This window comes from Podarcis tiliguerta, assembly GCF_965153285.1.
Source record: "Podarcis tiliguerta genome assembly, chromosome: 14".
NCBI classification, from domain to species: domain Eukaryota; kingdom Metazoa; phylum Chordata; class Lepidosauria; order Squamata; family Lacertidae; genus Podarcis; species Podarcis tiliguerta.
In genome coordinates, this window is record NC_139547.1 from 40,523,543 (window position 1) to 40,547,600 (window position 24,058).

The window sequence follows — 24,058 nt, forward strand, 5'->3', positions numbered from 1 at the left end:
AGTTGCTGTGACCACTAGGCCTGTGCTGTTTTGGATTCTTTGAAGAAAGAGTTAACTTCACTGGCACCAGGGTTTTTATTGCTGGCATGCTCCAGTCTCCAGCTGCTAACAAATAACAGCAGCAATTGCAGAAGCTCCTAGGTCCAATCCCTAGCATCTCCAGGTAGGGCTGGGAGAGACTCTCTGCTTGGATTTCTGGAGAGCTACTGCCATCCTAAAAATCAGAGACATCACCTTGCCAACAAAGGTCCGTATAGTTAAAGCTATTGTTTTCCCTGTAGTGATGCATGGAAGTGAGAGCTGGACCATGAAGAAGGCTGATCGCCAAAGAATTGATGCTTTTGAATTATGGTGCTGGAGGAGACTCTTGAGAGTCCCTTGGACTGCAAGAAGATCAAACCTCTCCATTCTGAAGGAAATCAGCCCTGGGTGCTCACTGGAAGGACAAATCGTGAAGCTGAGGCTCCAAGACTTTGGCCACCTCCTGAGAAGAGAAGACTCCCTGGAAAAGACCCTGATGTTGGGAAAGATGGAGGGCACAAGGAGAAGGGGACGACAGAGGAGGAGATAGTTGGATAGTGTTCTCAAAGCTACCAGCATGAGTTTGACCAAACTGCGGGAGGCAGTGGAAGACAGAAGTACCTGGCGTGCTCTGGTCCATGGGGTCACGAAGAGTTGGACATGACTAAATGACTAAACAACAACAACAACACTGCCTATCAGTGTAGGCAGTACTGAGCTGGATGGAGCAATGGTCTGGCTCAGTTAAAGGTAGCTTCTGCTGTCCCTATGAAGCTCACCAACAAGACTTGAAGTTAACAGCCCTCTGAGTGGTGCCATCTGTGCAGAAGGGTTGCCAAATGCAGAAGAGCTGTCTTTACCGGATTTTGAGGTAACAAAAATGGTAATAGATGGAATCTTCTCAATGGGGTGGGGATAGGTTCCTGTATAGCATTTGAAGTAATACACAGAACTGTCTAAAGAGGGGTGGGGCCCATAAGACCACCAAGTTTGCATTCATACCATACATTTAAAGTGCTATGGTAGCATTTTAATAACCCATGGCTTTCCCCCACAGAATTCTGGGAGCTTTAGCTTTTTAAGGGGAGAGTAGTTAGTAGGCCCCTATTCCGATCTAAGAGCTACAATTCCCATAGTTCCCCATGAAGAGGGATTGATCATTAAACCACTCAGGGAACTGTAGTTCTGGGAGGGGAATCAGGGCCTCTTAAGAAGTCTCACTCCTCAAATTATTGGGAGGAAACCATGACTGTTTAAAGTAGTCTATAGTGCTTCGAATGTCTGATGTGAATCAAGCCTAAGTCCAGATGGTGGACCGTCTGCCAACAAAGGGAAAAGCTGATAACTGTACTGGTGCCACTTCTAATGGTGAGCACAACCCTGAGAAAATGGTGGAGAAAAGAAGGTACATTTTATCATATGTGGTGGGAATGTAAGAAAACTAAAAATTATTGGGAAATGATATATAATGAATTGAAGAAAATGTTTAAATATACATTTGTTAAGAAGCCAGAAGCATTCCTGCTAGGTATTGTGAGAAATGAGATAAACAAGAAAGATAGGAAATTATTTTTGTACGCAGTAACAGCAGCGAGAATATTGTTAGCCCAGAAATGGAAACAAGAAGAACTACCAACACTGGAAGAATGGAGAATGAAAATGATGGACTTTGCAGAACTGGATAGAATGACAGGAAGAATTAGGAATCGACGAGATCAGAGATTTATTGAAGAATGGGAAAAATTCTCAGAATATATGAATAATTTAAGTGAAAAACAAATAACGCTTGTAACGTTTAGCGAAGCTTTGTAAAAATGAAGGTTAAAATTATGGACTGAAAGCAGATTTAATTTAAGAAGTAGATAAGAACTAAGAAATGTGTGGAAAATTGAGAAGGGAAGGAGTACCAGCCAAGTTGAGGGAAGTCAAAAAATGAGAGAATGGTTTTATAAATTGTTTGAATTGTATTAATTTGTCTTATTTGTAAACTGAATAAAAATTATATTTAAAAAAAAAGAGAGAAAATGGTGGAGAACTTCTCATCCCCCAGGACAAATTCTATGGAGTCTCCCCATCACAATTTCTCTGCCAACAAATAAGATGAGCAACTTCAAGAGTCCATTTGCATGCAGCCTTCAACTTATCTACAAACGAACCTGAACTTTAGACACAAGGCTGTTCCGAACCTTAACACTGAGGTCAACATGAAACTGACAAGTTCAAATCAGAGCGAGGTGGAAGCCGAGTTCGAAGGAGGATTGATTAACTTGGACGAGACTCTGTTCTGCAGACCTCTGCAAGTTTGGTATTACAAATGGATGACCAAGTAAAACTAGCAGATCAAAAGCGAGGCGCGTTGAGCAATCCCATGCCACTGGATGATCCTGTCCAACTTCCTGGCTACATTTATGTCCACCACTAGTTCCATTCAGTTCATGCTTTGAGTCCTGCCCTCCAGAACAGGAGAAAACTTAATCCATCTTCCATGTGACAACCTTTTAGATAGTGGAAGATGGCTATCATATCTCCTCTCAGCCTCCTCTTTTCCAGGCTAATCACCAACTCCCTCAACTGTTCCTCACAACTCTTGCTTTCCAGACCCTTGATCAACTTGGTTGCCCTCCTCTGTGTTAGGATATTTCCATTCCACCTTAAATGGTCAGGCATGATTGTTGTGTGTCACATGCCTGTTTACTCCCAGCACTGTTGTCTCCGGGCACTTCCGTATTGTATGCAACTTTTGTTCCGGCTTTTTTCCTGGACACGGTGGCAAGCACTCATGTTTTTCCTTTGTTCTGATCTACGTTGAATAAAGCTGTAAATATGCTCTCCTGTCTGAATCTTCTGTTGTGGAGACTGCTGAAAAGGGTGTGCATGAGTCTTGGAATGTCTCTGAGGCTCGTGTCGCTAATTGACTGGTGCTGTTCCACGGGAGACCAGTGATCATCCGGAGATGACTGGGGGGGGGGCGGCGGCTGCATGATGGCTCCGTCTCCCTGGCAGCATCCCAACACTCTGCACACATCCAGCTTGTCAATATCTTTTTTAAATTGTGGTGCCCAGAACTGGGACATAGGACTCCAGGTGTGGACTGACCAAGGGAGAATAGAGCCAGACTATTATTATATGAGATCTAAACAGAACCCCAAGCCAGTAATCTGGCTGTTGCATTTTGGACCAATTTAAGTTTTTGAGTTGTTTTCAATGGCTGCTTTATGCATAGTATATTGCAACAACCCAATCTGGAAGCTACCAGAGCATGTAAATAATGTCACAATAGCCTGCATTTCAGTTCACATTTTTTTGTTTTGGGAAGTGTGAATTTGGTAAATCATGTCCTCCCTAAAAGAGGGCACATATTGTGGTGAGACCTGGAGACCAATCCCCTGGGTTGTGGGTGGGTAAGATTGATTAGCCACAAGACCTGATTGGTAGGTCCCTCGATGTTGGGTTCAATCTGGCCAATGGGGTGCAGTCCAAACGGATTGAGGGACCTATTTATGCCCATGCATGTGACCCAGAGCTTCCTCTTTGGGGGCGTGCATTCAGAACACCTGCCCACCTCTCCCTACGTTTAGGGCTTGTGCTTGACCTTGCTATGCCATTGTGTGTCGTTGGGACAGAGGCATGGCAGGAATTGGCTGTTGCCATTTGGGTTTGGCTTGCTGCGTAGCAAATCGCCACAACTTGTAAGGTTGCGGATAGGCTCTGGTTCAGGTGATAGGGATGGGGGAATGCTCTAGCCATCCCTATGTGAAGGGTATTCCGTTAAAGGAATCCAGGGACTCAAATGGTTTGAAAACAAGACTCCAAGGTGGTTATCTCCGATGGAAGCAAAAGCAGTCAAAAAACTCAATATGGAGGCCAATTGGCCAAAATATTGGGAGATACTAGAACAAGATGGAGATAAATTGAAACTGCAGAGTTTTGACAAATTAAAAAGTAAAGTCCGTGATTGGCTCCATTATCATCAGATAATGGAGGCATATAAATTGGATAGAAAAATTGGCTTCCAGGTGGAAAAATCAAAATTGGAAACAGAATTGCTAGAACCCAAAACTAAGATATTGTCAAGAATGTATAATCTGCTGCTGAAATGGAATACACAGGATGAGGAAGTGAAATCAGTAATGATTAAATGGGCACAAGATGTGGGTCACAACATAATGCTAGCCAACTGGGAACGGTTATGGACCACTGGGCTAAAGTTTACGGCATGTAATGCCCTAAGAGAAAATATTATGAAAATGATATACAGATGGTACATAACACCAGTCAAACTAGCAAAAATTTACCATATGCCCGATAACAAATGTTGGAAATGTAAAGAAACTGAAGGTACCTTTTTTCACCTCTGGTGGACATGCCCAAGGATTAAGACCTTTTGGGAGATGATCTATAATGAACTGAAGAAAGTATTTAAATACACATTCCCGAAGAAACCGGAGGCCTTTCTCCTGGGCATGGTCAATCAAGAGGTACGTATGAAAGACAGGATATTTTTTATGTACGCCACAACAGCAGCAAGAATACTTATTGCAAAGTATTGGAAGACACAAGAATTACCCACGCTGGAGGAATGGCAGATGAAAGTCATGGACTATATGGAATCCGCAGAAATGACTGGCAGAATCAGAGACCAGGGAGAAGAGACGGTGGAGGAAGATTGGAAGAAATTTAAAGACTATTTACAGAAACACTACAAGATTAATGAATGTTAAAATAACATCAGATTGAATGTATAAGGTTATTGGAGTAAAATTTTAAGGATCAGAAGACCCAACATCTTAAGTTCTAAGCACTGAATAAGCTATATTAAGACATTCAAATCAGAAAGGAGGTTAATTATGACAGAGGGAAGGGATTTGTTGTTTAATTGTATGAATTGGAATACAGGGAAGGGAGACTTGGGGAAGTCAGAGAAACAAGTTAATGCAAGATCAATATGAAGATAAGATTGTTTTTATTTCTGTTGTTTGTAGTATGTTATGTTTGTGTAATTCTGTATGTTTTTGGTGTATTGTTCGTTGCTTTTGTTTTGCTTTGTCGTCTTTTATGCAAAATCGAATAAAATATTTATTAAAAAAAAAATCAAATGGTTTGGTTAACCTCTGAGAAGAAGAAGAAGAAGAAGAAGAAGAAGAAGAAGAAGAAGAAGAAGAAGAAGAAGAAGAAGGGAAGAGTTTGGATTTGATATCCCGCCTTTCACTCCCCTTCAGGAGTCTCAAAGAGGCTAACATTCTCCTTTCCCTTCCTCCCCCACAACAAACACTCTGTGAGGTGAGTGAGGCTGAGAAACTTCAAAGAAGTGTGACTGGCCCAAGGTCACCCAGCAGCTGCATTTGGAGGAGCGGAGACGCGAACCCGGTTCCCCAGATTATGAGACAACCACTCTTAACCACTGCACCACACTGGCTCTGAGTGGCACAACCACACTGAGAGGGGGTTGTGCCCGTGCCTGTGTCCAGGAAGACATCTGGGTGGCGGACATAGTCTGTTCCCGACTTTTCACCCATCCAGGTGTTCACCCTTGGCTGACCTATGCTGAAACCCTGGGTCAGCGCTACCTGCAAGTGCAGGGAGCTAGTCAAACCAGAGCCTATGCAACCCCTCAGTTTCTGTAATCAATAAAGTTGTGGCCTAAATTCTGCCAAAAACCAAACTAAAATTTGAGTCGTGTGAATTTATTTAGGGATGAGGTCTCTGGGTCTGAACAGGCAATTTAACTTTCAAATACAAACTGAGCTGAACCTCTTCTTCATTACTAATGAAAATAGTACAAAATGTTGAAAAGCTCTGTGACCTCCTTCAAAAGGAAACCAAACCAGAACCCCAGAACTGATCACCACTTGAAGAATTAGGGCAAGCCCAGCAAGATCTTGAATGAAACAGGAGAGGCCACCATTTCTACCTTTCAGAGTCAAGGAAAGAGTACAGCCATTTCTGGATTTGCTAAGCCTCTCTACTGCATTTTCCCTTATCCAACCTGCATTCCCCAATGACTTTTGAAAAAGAAAAAAAGGCATATCCTACATTTCAGCATAAATTAATTTAGAGGAAAGAACAGGGGCCTTTTTGCAAATACGTGGCCACCTAGTCAAACATTAACTTTTGACTTACATCAGACTATTCAAGTGAAAGGTTCTCAAATGTCAACCGATGGGTATCTGATAAAAGTTAATGTTGATGTACTGCTTGCTGTTTAATTCAGTTCTCAAAAACCCTGGTGAATTTCCTTTTGGAGTGCTCTCTGCTATTCCAAAGTGTGGGTTGTGGTAAGTTGTCTGCATATTTATAGAGAGATTCTAGTTTCTGAATTGTATAAGGTCGTCTGGGTATGTGTCTAACAATGAAACTATGTTGTTAAAACAATCAGATCTTACATAAAGCATGTAAGTACCAACGCCCAACTAAGTATAGTCACAAAGGCAGTCAGTTTTAAATGAGCTGTAACTAATATACATAGATATTTTCCAGTTGTTTCAAGAAAGCATTAGCCACAGCTCAACTAACTAGGAGTGCTTTCAGACTGTTGCTCTTTTTGGGTAGGATTCAGTCACATAGCTGCAAATTCAGAATGTGCCATTGACATTGATTTTGTGCTCTTGCACACCAAACCCAGTTTCCAAAGACACCGCAAAACTGGATTAAAAAAAATGCAATAAAGGAGTGTGATGGGAAAATGCACTGTGGGGTGCTGAATAACAGTTGCTTGGCATAACATCAGAAAATATTAGGAAGTCAGGACGAGGGCTCAGTAAACAACCGGCATTGTCCACCCCAATAAGTGTCTGCAATCCAATCACTATGGATGCTTAATAGACAATGTAGAACCACCCTATATTTCAGCTAGATTATATTTATTTAGAGACTCTTGTTACATGTTATATTCCCATGTTGTTTTTGAAGAATGGTGCTTAGGAAGCAGCCAGGAGCTGCGTGTTTGTACAATGTCAAGATGGTCCAGGCAATGGTGCTCTTAAGGAGTGGGCTATACATAAGAATGTAAAATGTTGCCAGGGGGTGGGTCTACACACCATGGGAGGGGGGAATGTTATAAATAAGTGAGAAATTAAATCGTTATAACAACAACAACAAAAACCGCTATGGAAAATCGCTTATAATTTTATTTGCTCTCTGGCGCCACCTGGTGTTGCATGTTTATAACACATCCAAAAAGCTGAGTCCAGGTTCTGCAGTTTGCATGTCTGCCAATAGGAGGCCCCACCAACTGCAGCATGAGGAAGAGCGGTGCAGCCCAGCAAGCTGTTTAAGGGGGGGGGGCTTGAAGCACCTACCCCACTCCATTAAATGTGTCCACAGCAAGGTTTCACAACCCACTGGGTGAAGTGCCTTCACGCACACACTCACACATCAGTTGAAATACTACCAGCTTTTGAATTTCACTGCTTGCCCTTTTCACATTTTATGTGAACAATAATATCATTTGTAGGTATAGCTGGATCTGCAATCCTATATTCACTTACCTGGGAGTAAGTCCTATTTAACGGACGCGGGTGGTGCTGTGGGTTAAACCACAGAGCCTAGGACTTGCCGATCAGAAGGTCGGCAATTCGAATCCCCGTGACGGGGTGAGCTCCCGTTGCTCATTTATTTATATAAATAAATTTATTTATTTATACCCCGCCCTTCCCGCTTCAGAAAACCGGGCTCAGGGTGGCTAACAACAAATTTAAAACACTTAATTGATGAAACAAAAAACAGCATAAAATACAGTATAAAACTTTAATAACAATAAATTCAGAATTTAAAAAATCAATTTAGGGGGAAAATCCATCCAATAAACATTAGATGATCACCAAGGCTAGCTGACTAAATTAGTCCTATTTGGGCCAGTGAGGAGACCAGGGGAAAATTAGCTGAGGGATCCCAGATGTTATGTACTGAAGTTCTCACCCTGGGCCAGCAGGGGGATACTGTAGATAGTTTTCACTCAGGTCCACATATGCAAATAAGGAATTGAAAGTGACGTTCAGTGATTGGATAGTTACAGAAAGTGGTTACTGTTGCCTTGTAGTGGAGCTCTATATAGGCAGGTTGGCTGAACCCTTCAGCTCAGTTCCGTTCTGGCCTGTGAATAAACAAGAGCTGTCTGAAGAATCACTGTGTTGTCTGATATGCTCACCCACAACTTAACACCAGAGTGGGTAATCTTCATAAAAAGGGAAGGAAGGGGAATAAAAGATCAGGCTAAATTCAAACTGAAAGAGGTGAAAGGATGGCCATCTTCAAAGGGGCTGTCACAAGGAAAATGGAACAAGCTGGTTTCCTGCTGCTCCGGAGGGTAGGCCCTCAACCAACAGACCCAAATTACAAGAAAGGAGGTTCAAACTAAACATCAGGAAGAACTTTACGATGGTAAGAGCTGTTCAACCCTGGAGTGAGCTGCTTCGAAAGGTGGTGGGATCTGCTTCATTTATTTATTTTTTAAAAAATAGAGATTGGATGGCCATCTGTCAGAGGTCCTTTAGCTGTGATTCCTTCACTGCGGTGGGTCTGACTAGATTAGGGTCACTTGCAACTCTACAATTCTTGGATTACAGGATTATTTGAAGCTGGAACCCGGCCCAGCAGCAAATTGGCAATTGGAACATGATGCACAGTTCAGCTCCCATTTTCAACACTGAAAGAGCTATACAGAGCAGGCTTCGTCAACCTCAGCCCACCAGATGTTTTTGGCCTACAACTCCCATGATCCCTAGCTAGCAGGACCAGTGGTCAGGGATGCTGGGAATTGTAGTCTCAAAACATCTGGAGGGCCGAGGTTGACGAAGCCTGATATAGAGTAACTCTGAATTCCCACCCCTAAGACACATTCTGGCTACGGAGTGAAGTTGCATTTCCATTGGAGTTCCACTTTGCAGTTTTGTCACTGGGATTTATTCGATGCATACATATATTTCTGTCATTGGTGTTTTGTTTTTGTTCTCGAGCAGAATCTTGAATTATCATGTTTAATTCTTTTTTCTTGTTCTTTTGGTTTTCCATAAGGGCAAGAATTGTTTTCATGGCAGGGGCAAGGAAGCTTCTCTCCAGAATTCCAGTTTTAAAGTCTTTTAGTGCTTTCAAATTGCCTTGTAGAATCATGAGTCAACCTTGCAGTGGATCTCCGTTTCTGGATTTCTCAGACACTGAAGCCCTCTACAAAAATGTGCCAGAGCATTTTAATTTTGCACATGATGTCCTGGATCAATGGAGCCAAAAGGAAAAGGTAAGGGACTGTACTGTATCTGTCATGATTTCCTAGTATTATCAGTCAGTTATGCTTATCTTTATTGTTTATAGCAAACGGTCATTGAATATATATCTCAAAACAAACTATATGTCAACAAAACATAAATTAGCATTACTTTTCAGCAAATCATCAAAACCTAAAGTTGCAAAGTTCCCCATTTCATTTACATTAAGAAGTGAAGCCCCTTTGGTAGTCAAAACTGTTTTGAGTCAATAAAAAAGAGTAGCATGAACACTTCTTCACTGCTAGCTAGAGTTGAGAAAAGTTGTCCTGTTTGGCTTTTCTCAGTTTCTCATTTTTCCTGTCTTAAATTCAGTTCTCAACATTTTCCCCTCAGCTTAGAAATCCATTCTGCCTCCTGCCATAAAATGTCTGCATAGAATTCATCCATATTTTAGTGTGAAAGTTCTTGTCTAACCCTTACATCCTCTGGTTTTTTCATTTTCCCTTTTTTAACATGCCAAGTGATGTTCAGAATTCTGAATGTTTTTGTATGTTTCCTTTTCCTTTGTATAAATGGCATTAAGATTGTTACTTGAGATCAGCTTAATTCATTTCTGTTGTCCTGAGGACTTGAATTTACAGAGTATCAGATACGTTGCAAATTTTGTCTGTAGATAGTCTAGCTTCAGCTGTTTATGGTGATGCTACATCTATAGTTTGATTAATTTTATGCCTACTTGCTCAAAAACAAGTAGGCATAAAATTAATCAAACCATAGATAAAATATGAAACAGGATGTAACGGATAGCTTGATTTTATTGGTGTCTTCTTTGGAATATTTTATAGGGTTTTCTGTAAACCGCTGAGAAACCTTTTGCTGATTATTTGGTACATAAATCTTGTTAGAGAGATAGCTAAGTAAAATGGCTTCCATTTTTTTTTTCATCCTTTGTGCCTGATAGGATAGAAAGAGACCTTCCAATCCCGCTCTTTGGTGGGTAAGTGGGAAAGGCGAGGAGGTGCGGTGGAGCTTTGAGGAGCTGGCATTCTTAACCAGGAAATCAGCCAACGTCCTCTCCAAAGCCTGCAATCTGCAGAAGGGAGACCGAATCGTCATCCTCCTCCCCAGGGTGCCTGAGTGGTGGCTGATCAGTGTGGGCTGCATCAGAGCAGGTCAGTCAGGTCCTCTCTGTGCCAGGAACCGACAGAAAGATCCATTTTTTGCTGTGTCTTCCTCTCCTCTCTTTTAATCACACTTTGTTTTGCTCCTAGGTGTCACCTTCATCCCAGCCACGACACTGTTGACTGCTCAAGACATCTTGTACCGGCTCCAAAAGTCTCGGGCCAAATGTATAGTTACAAACGACGCCTTGGCTCCATTGATTGACTCTGTTGCATCTGATTGCCAGTTCCTGAAAACTCGGATGTTGGTCTCCAAAGGCACCAGCAGAGAAGGATGGCTGAACTTCCATGACCTGCTGAAGTGAGAATCTCTGCTGCCTTGTTAAGCAAGTCAGGGATAAGTCAAAGAGTGAGATACAGAAAAACCTGGTGTCTGCAGTATTCATCACCTACATCAGGAAGATAGCCAATTGCGAACATTTGTATAGCAGACAAAAGTGTATACAAAAATATGTATTTTGGGAGGAATGTCAACTAAAATGTTGCAGAATTTTCACGGGATTGTGTTTTTTTTTTAAGTACAGTGGAACCTCGGGTTACATACCCTCTTCCTTATGAACGCTTCGGGTAACGAGCTCCGCTAACCCGGAAGTAGATGCTCCCAGTTGCGAACTTTGCCCCAGGATGTGAGCGGAGGTCACGTGGCAGCAGCGGGAGGCCCCATTAGCAAAAGTGCGCCTCATGTTAAGAACGGTTTCATGTTAAGAATGGACCTCCGGCACGAATTAAGTTTGTAACCGGAGGTTACCTCGGTATGCGAACGGGATCTGTTCCGGAGCCCCGTTCGCATCCCGAATGGAACGCAAGATGCGACGGCACGTCTGCACATGCGCGGGTCGCGTTTTGCCGCTTCCATGCATGCGCCTGACGTCTTTTGAGCATCTGCGCATGCGCGAGCGGCAAAACCCGGAAGTAACGCGCTCCGTTACTTCCGGGTTGCTGCGGAGCGCAACTCGAACGTGCTCAACCCAAAGCGCATTCAACTTGAGGTATGACTGTATATGAATCACAAGCTGATTCAAAAATGCGAGGAACTTGAGTTAATTTGAATGGAGTATCTTGGGTGAGGTCTTCCCACTGCAACATTTTATTGCAGTTCCCACTTATTCGTTTTCTATTGGAATCCTAATTTCCCAGAACACCTTAAGCTTACAAGATCACAGACCATTCATTTTGATTGCACCTACCCCATTCTTACTACTTGCCTACTTTTCTGTTTTTTAAAGTGCTGCAGACGGTGATCATCAGCCTGTCAAAACAAGGAGTCAAGATCCAATGACCATCTACTTTACCAGTGGAACAACAGGTTATCCCAAAATGGTGGAACACTCCTGCAGCAGTTTGGGAATTGGGCTGACAGTTGTTGGAAGGTATCTATCTCTTTCTAAATCTTCAGGGGCAACAAACACAACAGAAAGTCCTGTGGCAGTTTAAAGAATGACTATTTAATTGTGGTAGGGATGCGGGTGGCGCTGTGGGTTAAACCACAGAGCCTAGGACTTGCCAATCAGAAGGTCGGCAGTTCGAATCCCCGTGGCGGAGTGAGCTCCCATTGCTCGGTCCCTGCTCCTGCCAACCTAGCAGTTCGGAAGCACGTCGAAGTGCAAGTAGATAAATAGGTACCGCTCCGGCAAGAAGGTAAACGGCGTTTCCGTGCACTGCTCTGGTTCGCCAGGAGCAGCTTAGTCATGCTGGCCACGTGACCCGGAAGCTGTTCGCCGGCTCCCTCGGCCAATAAAGCAAGATGAGCACCGCAACCCTAGAGTCGGTCACGACTGGACCTAATGGTCAGGGGTCCCTTTACCTTTACCTTTATTTAATTGTGGCAAGAACTTTGACAGGCATGATGAAGTGGCTGTAATCTTTGTTTTAAGCTTAAGGCACAATAAAACTCCAGCTCTTAGTCATCCAAAGGAGAGCCCCCAGCACATTACCACAGCTTCGAACCATTTTCATCTCTCCACCTCCCCCATTCTAGCACCTGCTGTCATTTAAGTCTTAAAATCAAAAGATCTGATCCCATATCTTGTCACCCTGTCTAGTTTGTTCCTCGAGAGCCAGTGTGGTGTAGTGGTTAAGAGCAGTAGTCGCGTAATCTGGGTAACCGGGTTCGCGTCTCCGCTCCTGCTGGGTGACCTTGGGCCAGTCACACTTCATTGAAGTCTCTCAGCCCCACTCACCTCACAGAGTGTTTGTTGTGGGAGAGGAAGGGAAAGGAGAATGTTAGCCGTTTTGAGACTCCTTAAAGGGAGTGAAAGGAGGGATATCAAATCCAAATCCAAACCTAAGTAAGTCTAATAAATGTAACTGAGCAGTCGTTGTGTTTGCCTCCTTATTACAGGTACTGGATGGACCTGAATCCTTCCGATGTGATCTGGGGTTTCTCCGACACAGGCTGGATCAAATTCGTCTTCAGCAATTTGTACCCTTCGTGGATCCAAGGGGCATGCATCTTTCAGCATGGCATGCTCCAGTTCGAGCCAACGACTGTTCTCAATGTAAGGCTAACGTTGCCTTATTCAAAAGGCAGGAAGCAGTGGGGCAGAAGACCAAGGTGTTTGGGGGAGTTGCTCTGCCAACAGAGATCCTGAGTTCACTCCTTGAGCTCCAAACCCAGAAGAGTGGTTGGGGATTTGCTTTGCATCCAGAAGGTTCTAGGTTCAATGACATCTCTAGGTAGGGCTGTGAAAGATTCCCTGTCTGGAACCCTGAGGAGTTGCTTTCAATCAGCGTAGACAAAGCTAAACTAGATGGACCAATCTGATGCAGTATAAGGCAGTTTCCTATACGTACTCCATAATAGCCTTGCCTGCCTTGCAAGAGCTTTCTGGGGTCTCCAACAGAGGTCTTTCTCCAATACCTCCTATCTCATCCTAGGGGTGGAGAACATTTGTCAGCATCAAGGCCCACGTAACCTTCTGGGCAATATCCCAAGGGCCACTTGCCAGCGGTGGGTGGGGCCAAAGGGGAAAGTTGGCAGAGTAATAAATGTAAATTGAATGTACAATGAGGTATTTTCTACTCACTCATTTGCTTCTCTTCCTCCACTCTGGAAGTTCGAGAGCCAGTGTGGTGTAGTGGTTAAGAGCGGTAGACTCGTAATCTGGTGAACAGGGTTCGCGTCTCCACTCCTCCACCTGCAGCTGCTGGGTGACCTTGGGCCAGTCACACTTCTCTGAAGTCTCTCAGCCTCACTCACCTCACAGAGTGTTTGTTGTGGGGGAGGAAGGGAAAGGAGAATGTTAGCCACTTTGAGACTCCTTCGGTTAGTGATAAAGCGGGATATCAAATCCAAACTCCTCCTCCTCCTCCTCCTCCTCCTCTTCTTTTAGATTAAGGGAACATCCCAGCCAGGCAAAACATCCAAGAAGGGTGCATAGCAGGGCCAGGGAGGGCTGTGGCCTGGAAAGAGTTGGAGATGTAGCTGGGGAGCATTCCAAGGGCCGGATAAAAAGGTCTGAAGGGCCACATTCTGCCCCAGTCTGAGGTTCCCCAGAGAGGCTAATAATTTAACTGGGAATTTTCTGCTTTCAAAGCTCTTCCCACTGAGCAGTGATCCCTCTCCAGACCACAATTCATTCTTTTTGAAGGAGGCAGGAAATCTGTTTCCTCCATTTCTTGGTAGAAGTAAAAACAACAATTCAGACAAAAAGTTAAAAATCAGAAATCAACCCTTGTGAGACTTCTGGAATCGCAGGGTGCAATAGGAATGCGTTTGTGTTTTCCCCTCTAGACCCTCACCAAGTATCCAGTGACAACTTTCTGTGGCCCCCCAACTGTTTATCGTATGCTTCTGCAGCACAACGTTGGAAGGTATGGCAAACTCTGCATGGTAGCATCTGTGCATTTTAAAACTCAACACTAACTTCCTGCACTTCCGAGTCCCTCTGCCTGGGTTTACAGAATCATAAATTCAAAGAACTGCAGAGTTGGAAAGGACACAGAGGGTCCCATCTAGTCCAACCCCCTGCCTGTTTTTTCTTGCTTTTGTTTTAGCTTGTTTCCTATTAAATCCATCTCATTATTTATATTTCTTCCTTCCTTTGGAAATATTTCATAGAATCTTCGAATTGTAGTCGAGGGATGCCCCAAGGCACACCTAGTCCAACCCTCTGCGGTTTCCTTTTCCTTTTCTTTATTTCTTGCATTTACAATATTTCTATTTTCTACTTCTTGCTTGCACTTAATAACATTTTAAAAAAAAATGAACTCAATCCCACCCTAACCTGAGCATTGGCCAAGCTGTCCGGGACTGATGGGCATTTGAGTCCAACATTACACCAGCACTAGGTGTGCTAACTGGGATGCTATTGTACGCCTTGCTATGGAGGCAATAATCACTGTTGACTCCAAGCTTCTTCATACCCTCATGCAGATACAAGTTCAAGAGCCTGAGACGGTGTCTGAGCGGTGGGGAAGGCAACAGCCCTGAAGTGATGGAGCAGTGGAAAGCGCAGACAGGAGTTGGAATCCGTGAAGGCTATGGGCAGACGGAGACGGTATGTTGGCATTTAGCCATGTATCTATAGACAACAACAAGAACCTATGGTTACGTGAAACATACTCAATAAACACACAAGACGTAACCGGCTGTAAAAGGTACCCCTGCCCGTACAGGCCAGTCTTGACAGACTCTAGGGTTGTGCGCCCATCTCACCCAAGAGGCCGGGGGCCAGCGCTGTCTGGAGACACTTCCGGGTCACGTGGCCAGCGTGACATCGCTGCTCTGGCGAGCCAGAGCCGCACACGGAAACGCCGTTTACCTTCCCGCTAGTAAGCGGTCCCTATTTATCTACTTGCACTTTGACATGCTTTCAAACTGCTAGGTTGGCAGGCGCTGGGACCGAACAACGGGAGCGCACCCCGCCGTGGGGATTCGAACTGCCGACCTTTCGATCGGCAAGCCCTAGGCACTGAGGCTTTTACCCACAGCGCCACCCGCGTCCCGTAACCGGCTGTACTTTTGAATAAATAAGGTATACTATTCGTTGTATCAAATTGTAGATTTCAGCGGAAGTCTCATAAAGTTCAATGAAGAAAGCAGAAGACCCAGGGTATCAGTTCATTCTCTAGTCAGTTCATGCAAGGATTTCCGGAATAGTAGCCTTGTTTCGCAACCAGTACTATACTATAAGATCCACTATCCTGTAATATTACATATGAGCCTATTCTACTGATGAGGCCTAGGATGGCGAAACAAGGCTAATATTCCAGAAATCCTTGTCTTAGACTCTGAAAGGATTCTGTGGAACTGTAACAACCCTTCATGTGGATTATTGGACTTTTTGAACAGACAGGTGGAATAGATACTTTTACATGTATGGACCTTATGCATGAACTGACTAGAGAATGACTAGAGAATGAACTGATCCGCTGGGTCTTCTGCCTTTTTCGTTGAACTTTATGAGACTTCCGTTGAAACCTACAACTTGATACAATGAATAGTATACCTTATTTATCAGGTATCTATAGAATCACAGAATTGTAGAGTTGGAAGGGAGCCCAATGGTCATCTAGTCCCCCCGCTGCAATGCAGGAAATTTGCCTACTGCCGTCCCCGTGTGGACTCGAACCACCAACCTTCTGGGTAACAGCCAAGCGCAGCTGGCCCATTTTGCCAGCCGAAGCTTATCAAATCCAAATGCATGCTTTCCCCAAAACACCCCACCTGGGAGAATGCACCTCCATCCATATTGGAGAGAATGGAATGGAGTGCCCTAGAAAAGGGCATGGCTGGCTGGTTGGAACCCTGTATAGGAAAAGTTTACCTGAAGGAATGTCTCCACCCCCATTGTTCAGCCCCGTCACTGAGATCCACCTCCGAGGGCCTTCTGACAGTCCTCTCACTGTAAGTGGTAAAGTTACAGGGAACCAAGCAGAGGGGCTTCTTGGTAGTGGCACCGAGCCTGTGTAATGCCTCCCCATCAGATGTCAAGGAGACATCAGATGTCAAGGAAACATCTAAAACACAACTTTTAGAAGACGTCTGAAGGCAGCCCTGTACAGTGATACCTCGGGTTAAGTACTTAATTTGTTCCGGAGGTCTGTTCTTAATCTGAACCTGTTCTTAACCTGAAGCACCACTTTAGCTAATGGGGCCTCCTGCTGCCGCTGCGCTGCCGGAGCACGATTTCTGTTCTCATCCTGAAGCAAAGTTCTTAACCTGAAGCACTATTTCTGGGTTAGCGGAGTGTGTAACCTGAAGCGTATGTAACCTGAAGCATATGTAACCCAAGGTACCACTGTATCAGGAAGTTTTTTTTAATGTTTGGCATTTTATTATGTTTTAATATGTACTGGGAGCTGCCCAGAGTGGCTGGGGAAACCCAGCCAGATGGGCGGGGTATAAATAATAAAATTGTTGTTGTTTTTGTTGTTCCATGCCGCAACTTCTCCTGCAGACTCCAGCTTGTACAGTCCCTCACTCAGCTATGGCCCTTCCCCAAATCTGTAAATAGATAAAGTCAGCTGAAAATTCTCTAATCTGTTAAAAACCATAGTTTCAAAGAGTGAGAGAGAGAAACCTAATTGAACATTTACCATTTCTATACACAGACTATGTTGTGTTCGACTAGGAGAGATATGAAAGTCAAGCCTGGCTTTGCCGGAACGCCAGCTCCTCCCTTTGATGTCCAGGTAGGAATATTTATAATGCAGGGAAACCATAAGAGTCAGCCATAATAACCCATGTTGCTTGAGTAAACACTGTGATGTGCCCCTATTGCTCAACTAAAGAGACAAGAAGAAGAAGAAGAGAAGAGTTTGGATTTGATATCCTGCCTTTCACTCCCTTTAAGGAGTCTCAAAGCTGCTAACATTCTCCTTTCCCTTCCTCCCCCACAACAAACACTCTGTGAGGTGAGTGGGGCTGAGAGACTTCAAGGAAGTGTGACTGGCCCAAGGTCACCCAGCAGCTGCATGTGGAGGAGCGGAGACGCGAACGCTGTTCCCCAGATTACAAGACTACCGCTCTCAACCACTACACCACACTGACAAAACAGAAAAGCTCACATAACTGACGCTTGGGGTTCCATCTTTCTAGATAATAGATGAACATTGCAATCGCCTACCTCCAGGGGAAGAAGGAGACATTGCTGTTAAAATCAAGCCCAAAAGGCCCCTAGGTCTCTTCACCTGCTATGTGGTAAGAAACGAACCCTCTCAAATGATGGGGCAGCCTCCAAGGGATATAACAGAAGTGGGGAACCTTTGGCCTTCCAGATGTTCCTGACTGGACCTCCCATCATCCCTCTCCATTGACCATGATTGCAAGGACTGTTGGGTGTTGTAGTAGAGCAACAATTAGAGGACCACCCCTAGACACAAAAGAGATTGGGTGCTTTTTCAGCAGATGTTAATAAGGCTGGGTGGGGGACTTACAAACCTGTAAAATGCAAAGCAAGCTGGCAATCAGTTTAAATCATTTGAGGAGAACCTTTGGCCCACCAGATGTTGCAGAACTACAACTCCCATCTACCCCAGAAAGCACAGCGAGCAAGCTGGGGATGATGGGGGTTGTAGTTCAGGGCCAAAGGTTCCCTACATCTGGTTTAAACCAAATAAGTAAGAGGAAATATGATGGAGCAAAAATTGCTAGGAGAGTTCATACATCAAAAATTGTGTGTGGGGGGGTGGTTACCCCACCTTACTGAAAAAAACAGGTCAGGAATCATAGCAGTGGATCATGCCATTTAACAACAGAATGCCTGGGTAAGCAGAAATGTTTTAGCCTGGTGTCTAAAAGCTGACAATGATGGTGCCGGGCATGTTTCCCTGGGGAGAGCATTCCAGAAACAACGGGCCACCACTGAGAAAGCCCATTCTTGTATTGCCATTGTCTGCACCTTCCTTGGAGAAGGCACTCAGGGAAGGGCCCCTTCTAATGACAGCAGAATCCATGTAGTTTGATAGAGAAAGATATTAGCCATCATGGCTATATGCAATCTCCAGGACCAGAAGTGCCATGAGTTGTATTCCATGCTAGTTCTTTGCAGTTAACCAAGTGTGGAAAACCCAAGCGTCTCTGTGTTAACCAAATGCAAAAGCCAACTTTTACCGAGGAAAGCACTCAGTTTGAGATCTTAGAACATTTCGCCTGTGTTGCTAGATCTGTGATGGGCCCTTCACAAATGCAGGATACCATCTGATGTTGCAAGAATCAAGAGATGAATGTGCCTTTGTAGCTTTGTTGATCTCCACTGCATTGTTCTTAGGATGACCCTGAGAAAACAGCGGCAACAGAGCGTGGGGACTTTTACATCACTGGGGACAGAGGGTTCATGGATGAAGAGGGATATGTCCAGTTTGTGGCAAGAGCCGATGATGTTATCTTGTCCTCTGGGTATGCTTATTTTGTAAAACACTTGGCACGGCTGTTGTTGTTTTTACCGTGCCACAAGTATCTGCAATGCAAAAATTGCAACACCATTAAAAGACTAGAAATCAAGCCAGCACCGTCCCTGGTAAAGTAACATCCATTCCATACATTTAAAGCTCATTCATTTCCCCAGGGAACCCTGGGAACTGCAGCTTGTTAAGGGTGCTGGGAACTGTAGCTCTGTGAAAATTAAACTGCAGTTGCCAGGGTTCTTTGGGGAAAGCTGTGGGTGGTATTCAACTAAGTTTTACTCAGAGTAAGCTCACCCAAATTAACAAGCATGACTAAGTTAGGCCCATTCATGTCCATACCGTATGTGTGCTCTAAGTAAAATTTAGCTGAATGATACCCTATGAGCTTTAAATTCAAAGTACAGTCATACCTCGGGTTAAATATGCTTCAGGATGAATATTTTTAGTTTGCGTTCCGGGGTGACCCAGAAGTAACGGAGCACGTTACTTCCGGGTTTCGCTGCTCGCGCATGCGCAGACGCTCAAAATGTCATCACGCACATGCATGGAAGCAGCGAATCGCGACCCACACATGCGCAGACACGGGTTGCGTTCACTTCAGGATGCGAACGGGGCTCCGGAACGGATCCTGTTCACATCCAGAGGTACCACTGTAACGCTAAGGAGATGCTTCTATAACCACAAGTGTTTCTGTTTGTCTCACAAAGACAGGTCACTTGGGGGTCTAGGGAGTGGAGGGGGAGGAGCCCTATTCCACTAGCAGAAACCTTTGTGCTGGCTTACACTCATGGGACTGTGCAGATGAATCCTTGCCCCTGGGGTGATGGGAGTTATAGTTGAACAATATATTGAGGGTCAAAGTCCTCCCCACGCCTGAATCAGGGTGAGATCCAATCTTAGCCCTATTCAGAGTAGACCCATTGAAATTAACAGACCTAAGTTAACCATGTTAGCACACACAAAGCTCTGCTTCAGGCTGATAGCTTGCCAAGATCTAACTTCTCCTTCAAATCTGAGGTATCGCATTGGGCCATCGGAAGTAGAAAATGCCTTGATGGAGCACCCGGCAGTGGCAGAAGCAGCTGTCGTCAGCAGCCCAGATCCTATCCGAGGAGAGGTACGGCGCTCTCTCTTCTTCTTCTTCTTCTTCTTCTTCTTCTTCTTCTTCTTCTTCTTCTATATGTTTGTCTTGAAAGATTTTCACTAAATAACAAAAATACACCCAGTGTCTCTATTTTCAAATCGTTGAGTCCTTCATATAGGTCAGTTACAATCAGTATGAGACATTTTTGTTGTAGGCAATGTGGGGTTCTAGGCAACATGCAACTCCATCTGTAGTATAAGCCTGGAAATCGGAAGTTAAGGCTTCTATGTTCCTGCTCAGTCTGTGGTCCAGGAGCTAAGTGTGGATGGGCAGCTTCTAGGCCTCTGCGCTTCCTTCTGAGGGTTGTTCATCTTTGGACTGGTCAGCCCTTCAAATACCTGCAGGGCCAATGGTACCCCACGCCTGAAAAAGAAGGCACCTTCACAATAGAGGGCTATCCCAGGACATCCCAGGAGGAATGAGTCTCATCTTGCTTCCTCCCTGTTTTGTTTCCTATGTACAGCAGGGGGCAGCTGTGTGTTTAAGAGAGCATTCAGTGATGTCTAAGCCCCCACCATTGAGAGCCAGTGTGGTGTAGTGGTTAAGAGCGGTAGTCACGTAATCTGGGTAACCGGGTTCGCGTCTCCGCTCCTCCACATGCAGCTGCTGGGTGACCTTGGGCCAGTCACAGTCTCTCAGCCCCACTCACCTCACAGAGTGTTTGTTGTGGGGGAGGAAGGGAAAGGAGAATGTTAGCCGCTTTGAGACTCCTTAAAGGGAGTGAAAGGCGGGATATCAAATCCAAACTCTTCTTCTTCTTCTTCATTAGCCTCAGGTGGGATAGCCCAGATCTACATTCCCCATCTGTGCAAGAGCTAGGTTTTTGTCAGAGAGGGAGGCAAGTACAGTTGATAGTATCGTAGGAAGTTTCCTTATTCTGAGCCAGGCCATTGGTTCATCTAGCCTAGTATTGTCCTCACAGACTGGCAGTGGCTCTCCAAGTTTGCAGGCTGGGTTGTATCACAGCCCGACCTGAAGAAGCTGGGACCTTCTGCAGGCAAAGCTCTAACCACTGAGCTGCAGCCCTTCCCCTCATTTCCTCCCCTTTCACACACACAAGCATGGCTATCAATTAACCTTGCCCCCATTCGCCTTCATTGTAGGTTGTGAAAGCTTTCGTCGTCCTGTCACCAGTTTATCAGTCACATGACAAAGAACAATTAATTCTTGAACTGCAAACACATGCCAAGAAAGTGACAGCTCCTTACAAGTACCCCCGAAAGGCAAGTACAGTGTTCAGAATTACTCGGCGTCAATCTCTGGATATTGGGTGGAGGGAGAGACAATGTTCTTAAGAACGAATTAGGAATGATCCTAGCCTAGCAATGCTTCCAGACTCTGGTTTCAGACAAGAGTCACAGTTCAAAGCAAACTTACCTCGTTTGTGCTGTCCTTTGAAATTTGTGCTGCTCTGAATTTTACGATGCAGTTGTCCAATGGAGTTGTGCATTCAAAATGCATATACTGGAGTAAATTTGCATAGAAGCGCAAAAATGCATTATATTAAGGGGAGCTGATCTGCAAAAAAAAAAAAAAAGTTTATATTTGAAGAAATTTGCACACAAATGGTTGTGAATTTTCATGTGCACGTTTAGAAATGTTAATTCGCAAACTGATGTTGAAATGTGAAGAGCTGAATTTAAGATTGGGAAAATGAAAAACAGAGATAAATCAAAATTGACATATTCACCTGTCCTCTGGTTGCTGGGGATTGAACCTGAGTCCTTTTGCATGGAGAAAAAAAAGACGTGTTCTGCCACTAAGCTACAATCCCTCTCCAGTGGCTCCTATTTAAATGTGTATTATCTCTCTGAATATATATTACTGTTATAATGCACCCTTCACCAGTAGGTCTCAAGCTGGGTTATAACCATTTAAAATCCAAAATTAAAAACTTTAAACCTAGTTTTAAACTCCAAGTTTGATACATTTCAACTGCCAGAGACCACTGCAGCATTAGGAGAAGGGTGAAGTCAGTACATTTGTCCAAGACATGCAATGGATCATTTCACAAAGGAATTTGCAATGCCTGAATTCCTCAACCATTCAGATGCAGAAATTCAGCTGCTTCTAGCATTTTTGCTGCGTGGAGCTGAAAGGAGGGTCAAAAACTCCCATGGCTAAGCCTCTGGCTGCCATACCCCAGATTCAAGGCCCAGGAGTCTTTCCAGGAGAGGTGGGGACAGCTGGTCATCTCATCCTGTGTTTTGTTAAGACTTGGATTAAGATTCCCGTTCCACAAAAGTTGGTTTTTCACAATGACTAAATGTAACTCCAAAAAAAGTTGATGTCTTCAGTTTATCCCTCTCTTTTTAATCCTTCAAAACAGATAGAGTTTGTTCAAGACCTACCCAAGACAATTTCTGGGAAAATCCAGAGGAAGGAGTTGAGGCTGAAAGAGTGGGGGAAAGCCTAAGGAGACTCTGAAGCTATCAAAAAAGGACTGGTTGTCACAACAATATCACAGATGGATAGATGATGATGCTCCATTTGCCTTGGTGGCTCTTGGGTTGCCATCATTGTACAAAATCCTAGTGTCTCTCATGGCTATAAAATAGGAATTTATAGCCTATGGGATATTAATTGACCTGTTGGTGTCCTTCATCGTCACTTAAATTTCTTTGCTGTATTATAAATTAATGGTTAATTATTGAAATGTTAGTGCTGTAAATGGTATTATAATTTTAATTATGTATTGTGGTTATTGTATTGCTGCTTTAGGGGTGTTACTCTTTTGTAAACTGCTTTGGATACAAGTTTGCAGAAAATGCAGTATAGAAATAACGTCATGATTATATTATATCGTTATTATTTTATCATTATGAGCTGAAGAATTTCTCCTCTCCTGTCAGTATATATCAGTATTGTCTTGACATATCTTAGGGAAGTAGCAAGAACTATATAATGCCAATCTGAATAAATATGGAAAGTTGGTTTACATAAAATAGTGTCTAATGAATAAAATGGCTTAGTAGCTTACACTGCCGTTGCAGAAAAATAAAAGAGCAATCTCATGAATTGTTACAACTTACACAATACATTCAAACCTGCATTGCAAGGACCATAAGCATAAATTACAGGTGATGAACCTTGGGCCTTTCAGATGCTACTGGACCATAGCTGTCAACGTTTCTCTTTTTTAAAGGGAAATTCCCTTATTCCGAATAGGATTCCTCACAAGAAAAGGGAAAAGTTGACAGCTATGTACTGGACTCCAATCTCATCAGCCCCATGCTTGAGTTCCTTTACCAATAATTCAGGAATTTTCACCACTGTAACTAAGCCAAATTTTACTGCCTGTGCTTTCTGACTGGCGTATGGAAAAGCACATGAACCTGACCTTTAAAGAGTTTGTAAGTAAACTAATTTTAACTTGCTAAATGTGTGATGTTTTTCTATGCTAGGGGAAGAGGGGAACTTTGGATGAAATGTAGAAGGATGTATTTTAAAGGTCTAACAGTCTATATTTCCACACTTTGCTGCATATTATGTGATTTTAAATGTCTGCTGGAGTTCTCTAACCAAAGAGTACTTGCCCAAAGCCTAGATCTTGGCATCCAAGAATTATCTTTTTATACCATTTCCCCCCACCCCTTGCCACAACACTTTTTGGTCTAACTGGAATCATGTGTCATCATAAGATTGTTTTGAAGTTAAGCTCAAAGCTCAAAGACTTTAAGTTCTGCAACTGGATGACCAGGTAGTTGAGTCAACCCAGTTGGATACTTCACCCACATATCTGAGGAAATAGATGCTGGTTTATGAAGGCTGATGTCTTATTTTCTTTTTTCAATAAACACAGTCTTTAATGTGCCACAGACCCTTTTGTTCCCCTGACCCTGACACCACAGACTAACTCAGCTACCTCTCTTCTATTTGTTTATTTTTAACATGCATTTTAGACAAACAGAAACAGACAAAACTGCTTTAAAGAGTGGGTGAGAGAGGTGGGTTTTGTGAGCAAATGCAAGCTTATTCAGCTGGCAAGCTTGAGCCAAGATAAGATAGCCTTAAGCCTGGTCTTAATCTGGAAGGTTGTATTTTAACAATAATGGATATTCTAGGGTCTGGAGTGGTTGCAACACTTCTGCAGAACACTCCTGATGTTTTCCCTTGAATTGTGTTCAGTCCACCATTCTCACCAATTCACCATGGATAGATTG

At 43.8% G+C, this 24,058-nt stretch overlaps 1 protein-coding gene across 1 annotated transcript; it reads left to right on the forward strand.

Moving 5' to 3' along the window:
• The first annotated feature begins 6,148 nt into the window (after nt 1-6,148).
• On the forward strand, nt 6,149-23,276 carry LOC310664395 (acyl-coenzyme A synthetase ACSM3, mitochondrial-like). Its single transcript, XM_083413546.1, has 14 exons — nt 6,149-6,296; nt 9,124-9,253; nt 10,183-10,393; nt 10,493-10,703; nt 11,629-11,772; nt 12,744-12,900; nt 14,136-14,215; nt 14,778-14,901; nt 16,958-17,038; nt 17,445-17,546; nt 18,616-18,743; nt 19,769-19,868; nt 20,999-21,122; nt 22,229-23,276. The coding sequence occupies exons 2-14, from the start codon at nt 9,128-9,130 to the stop codon at nt 22,309-22,311; spliced, it is 1,671 nt and encodes a 556-aa protein (XP_083269672.1). The 5' UTR covers nt 6,149-6,296; nt 9,124-9,127; the 3' UTR covers nt 22,312-23,276.
• Nucleotides 23,277-24,058: the final 782 nt, after the last annotated feature.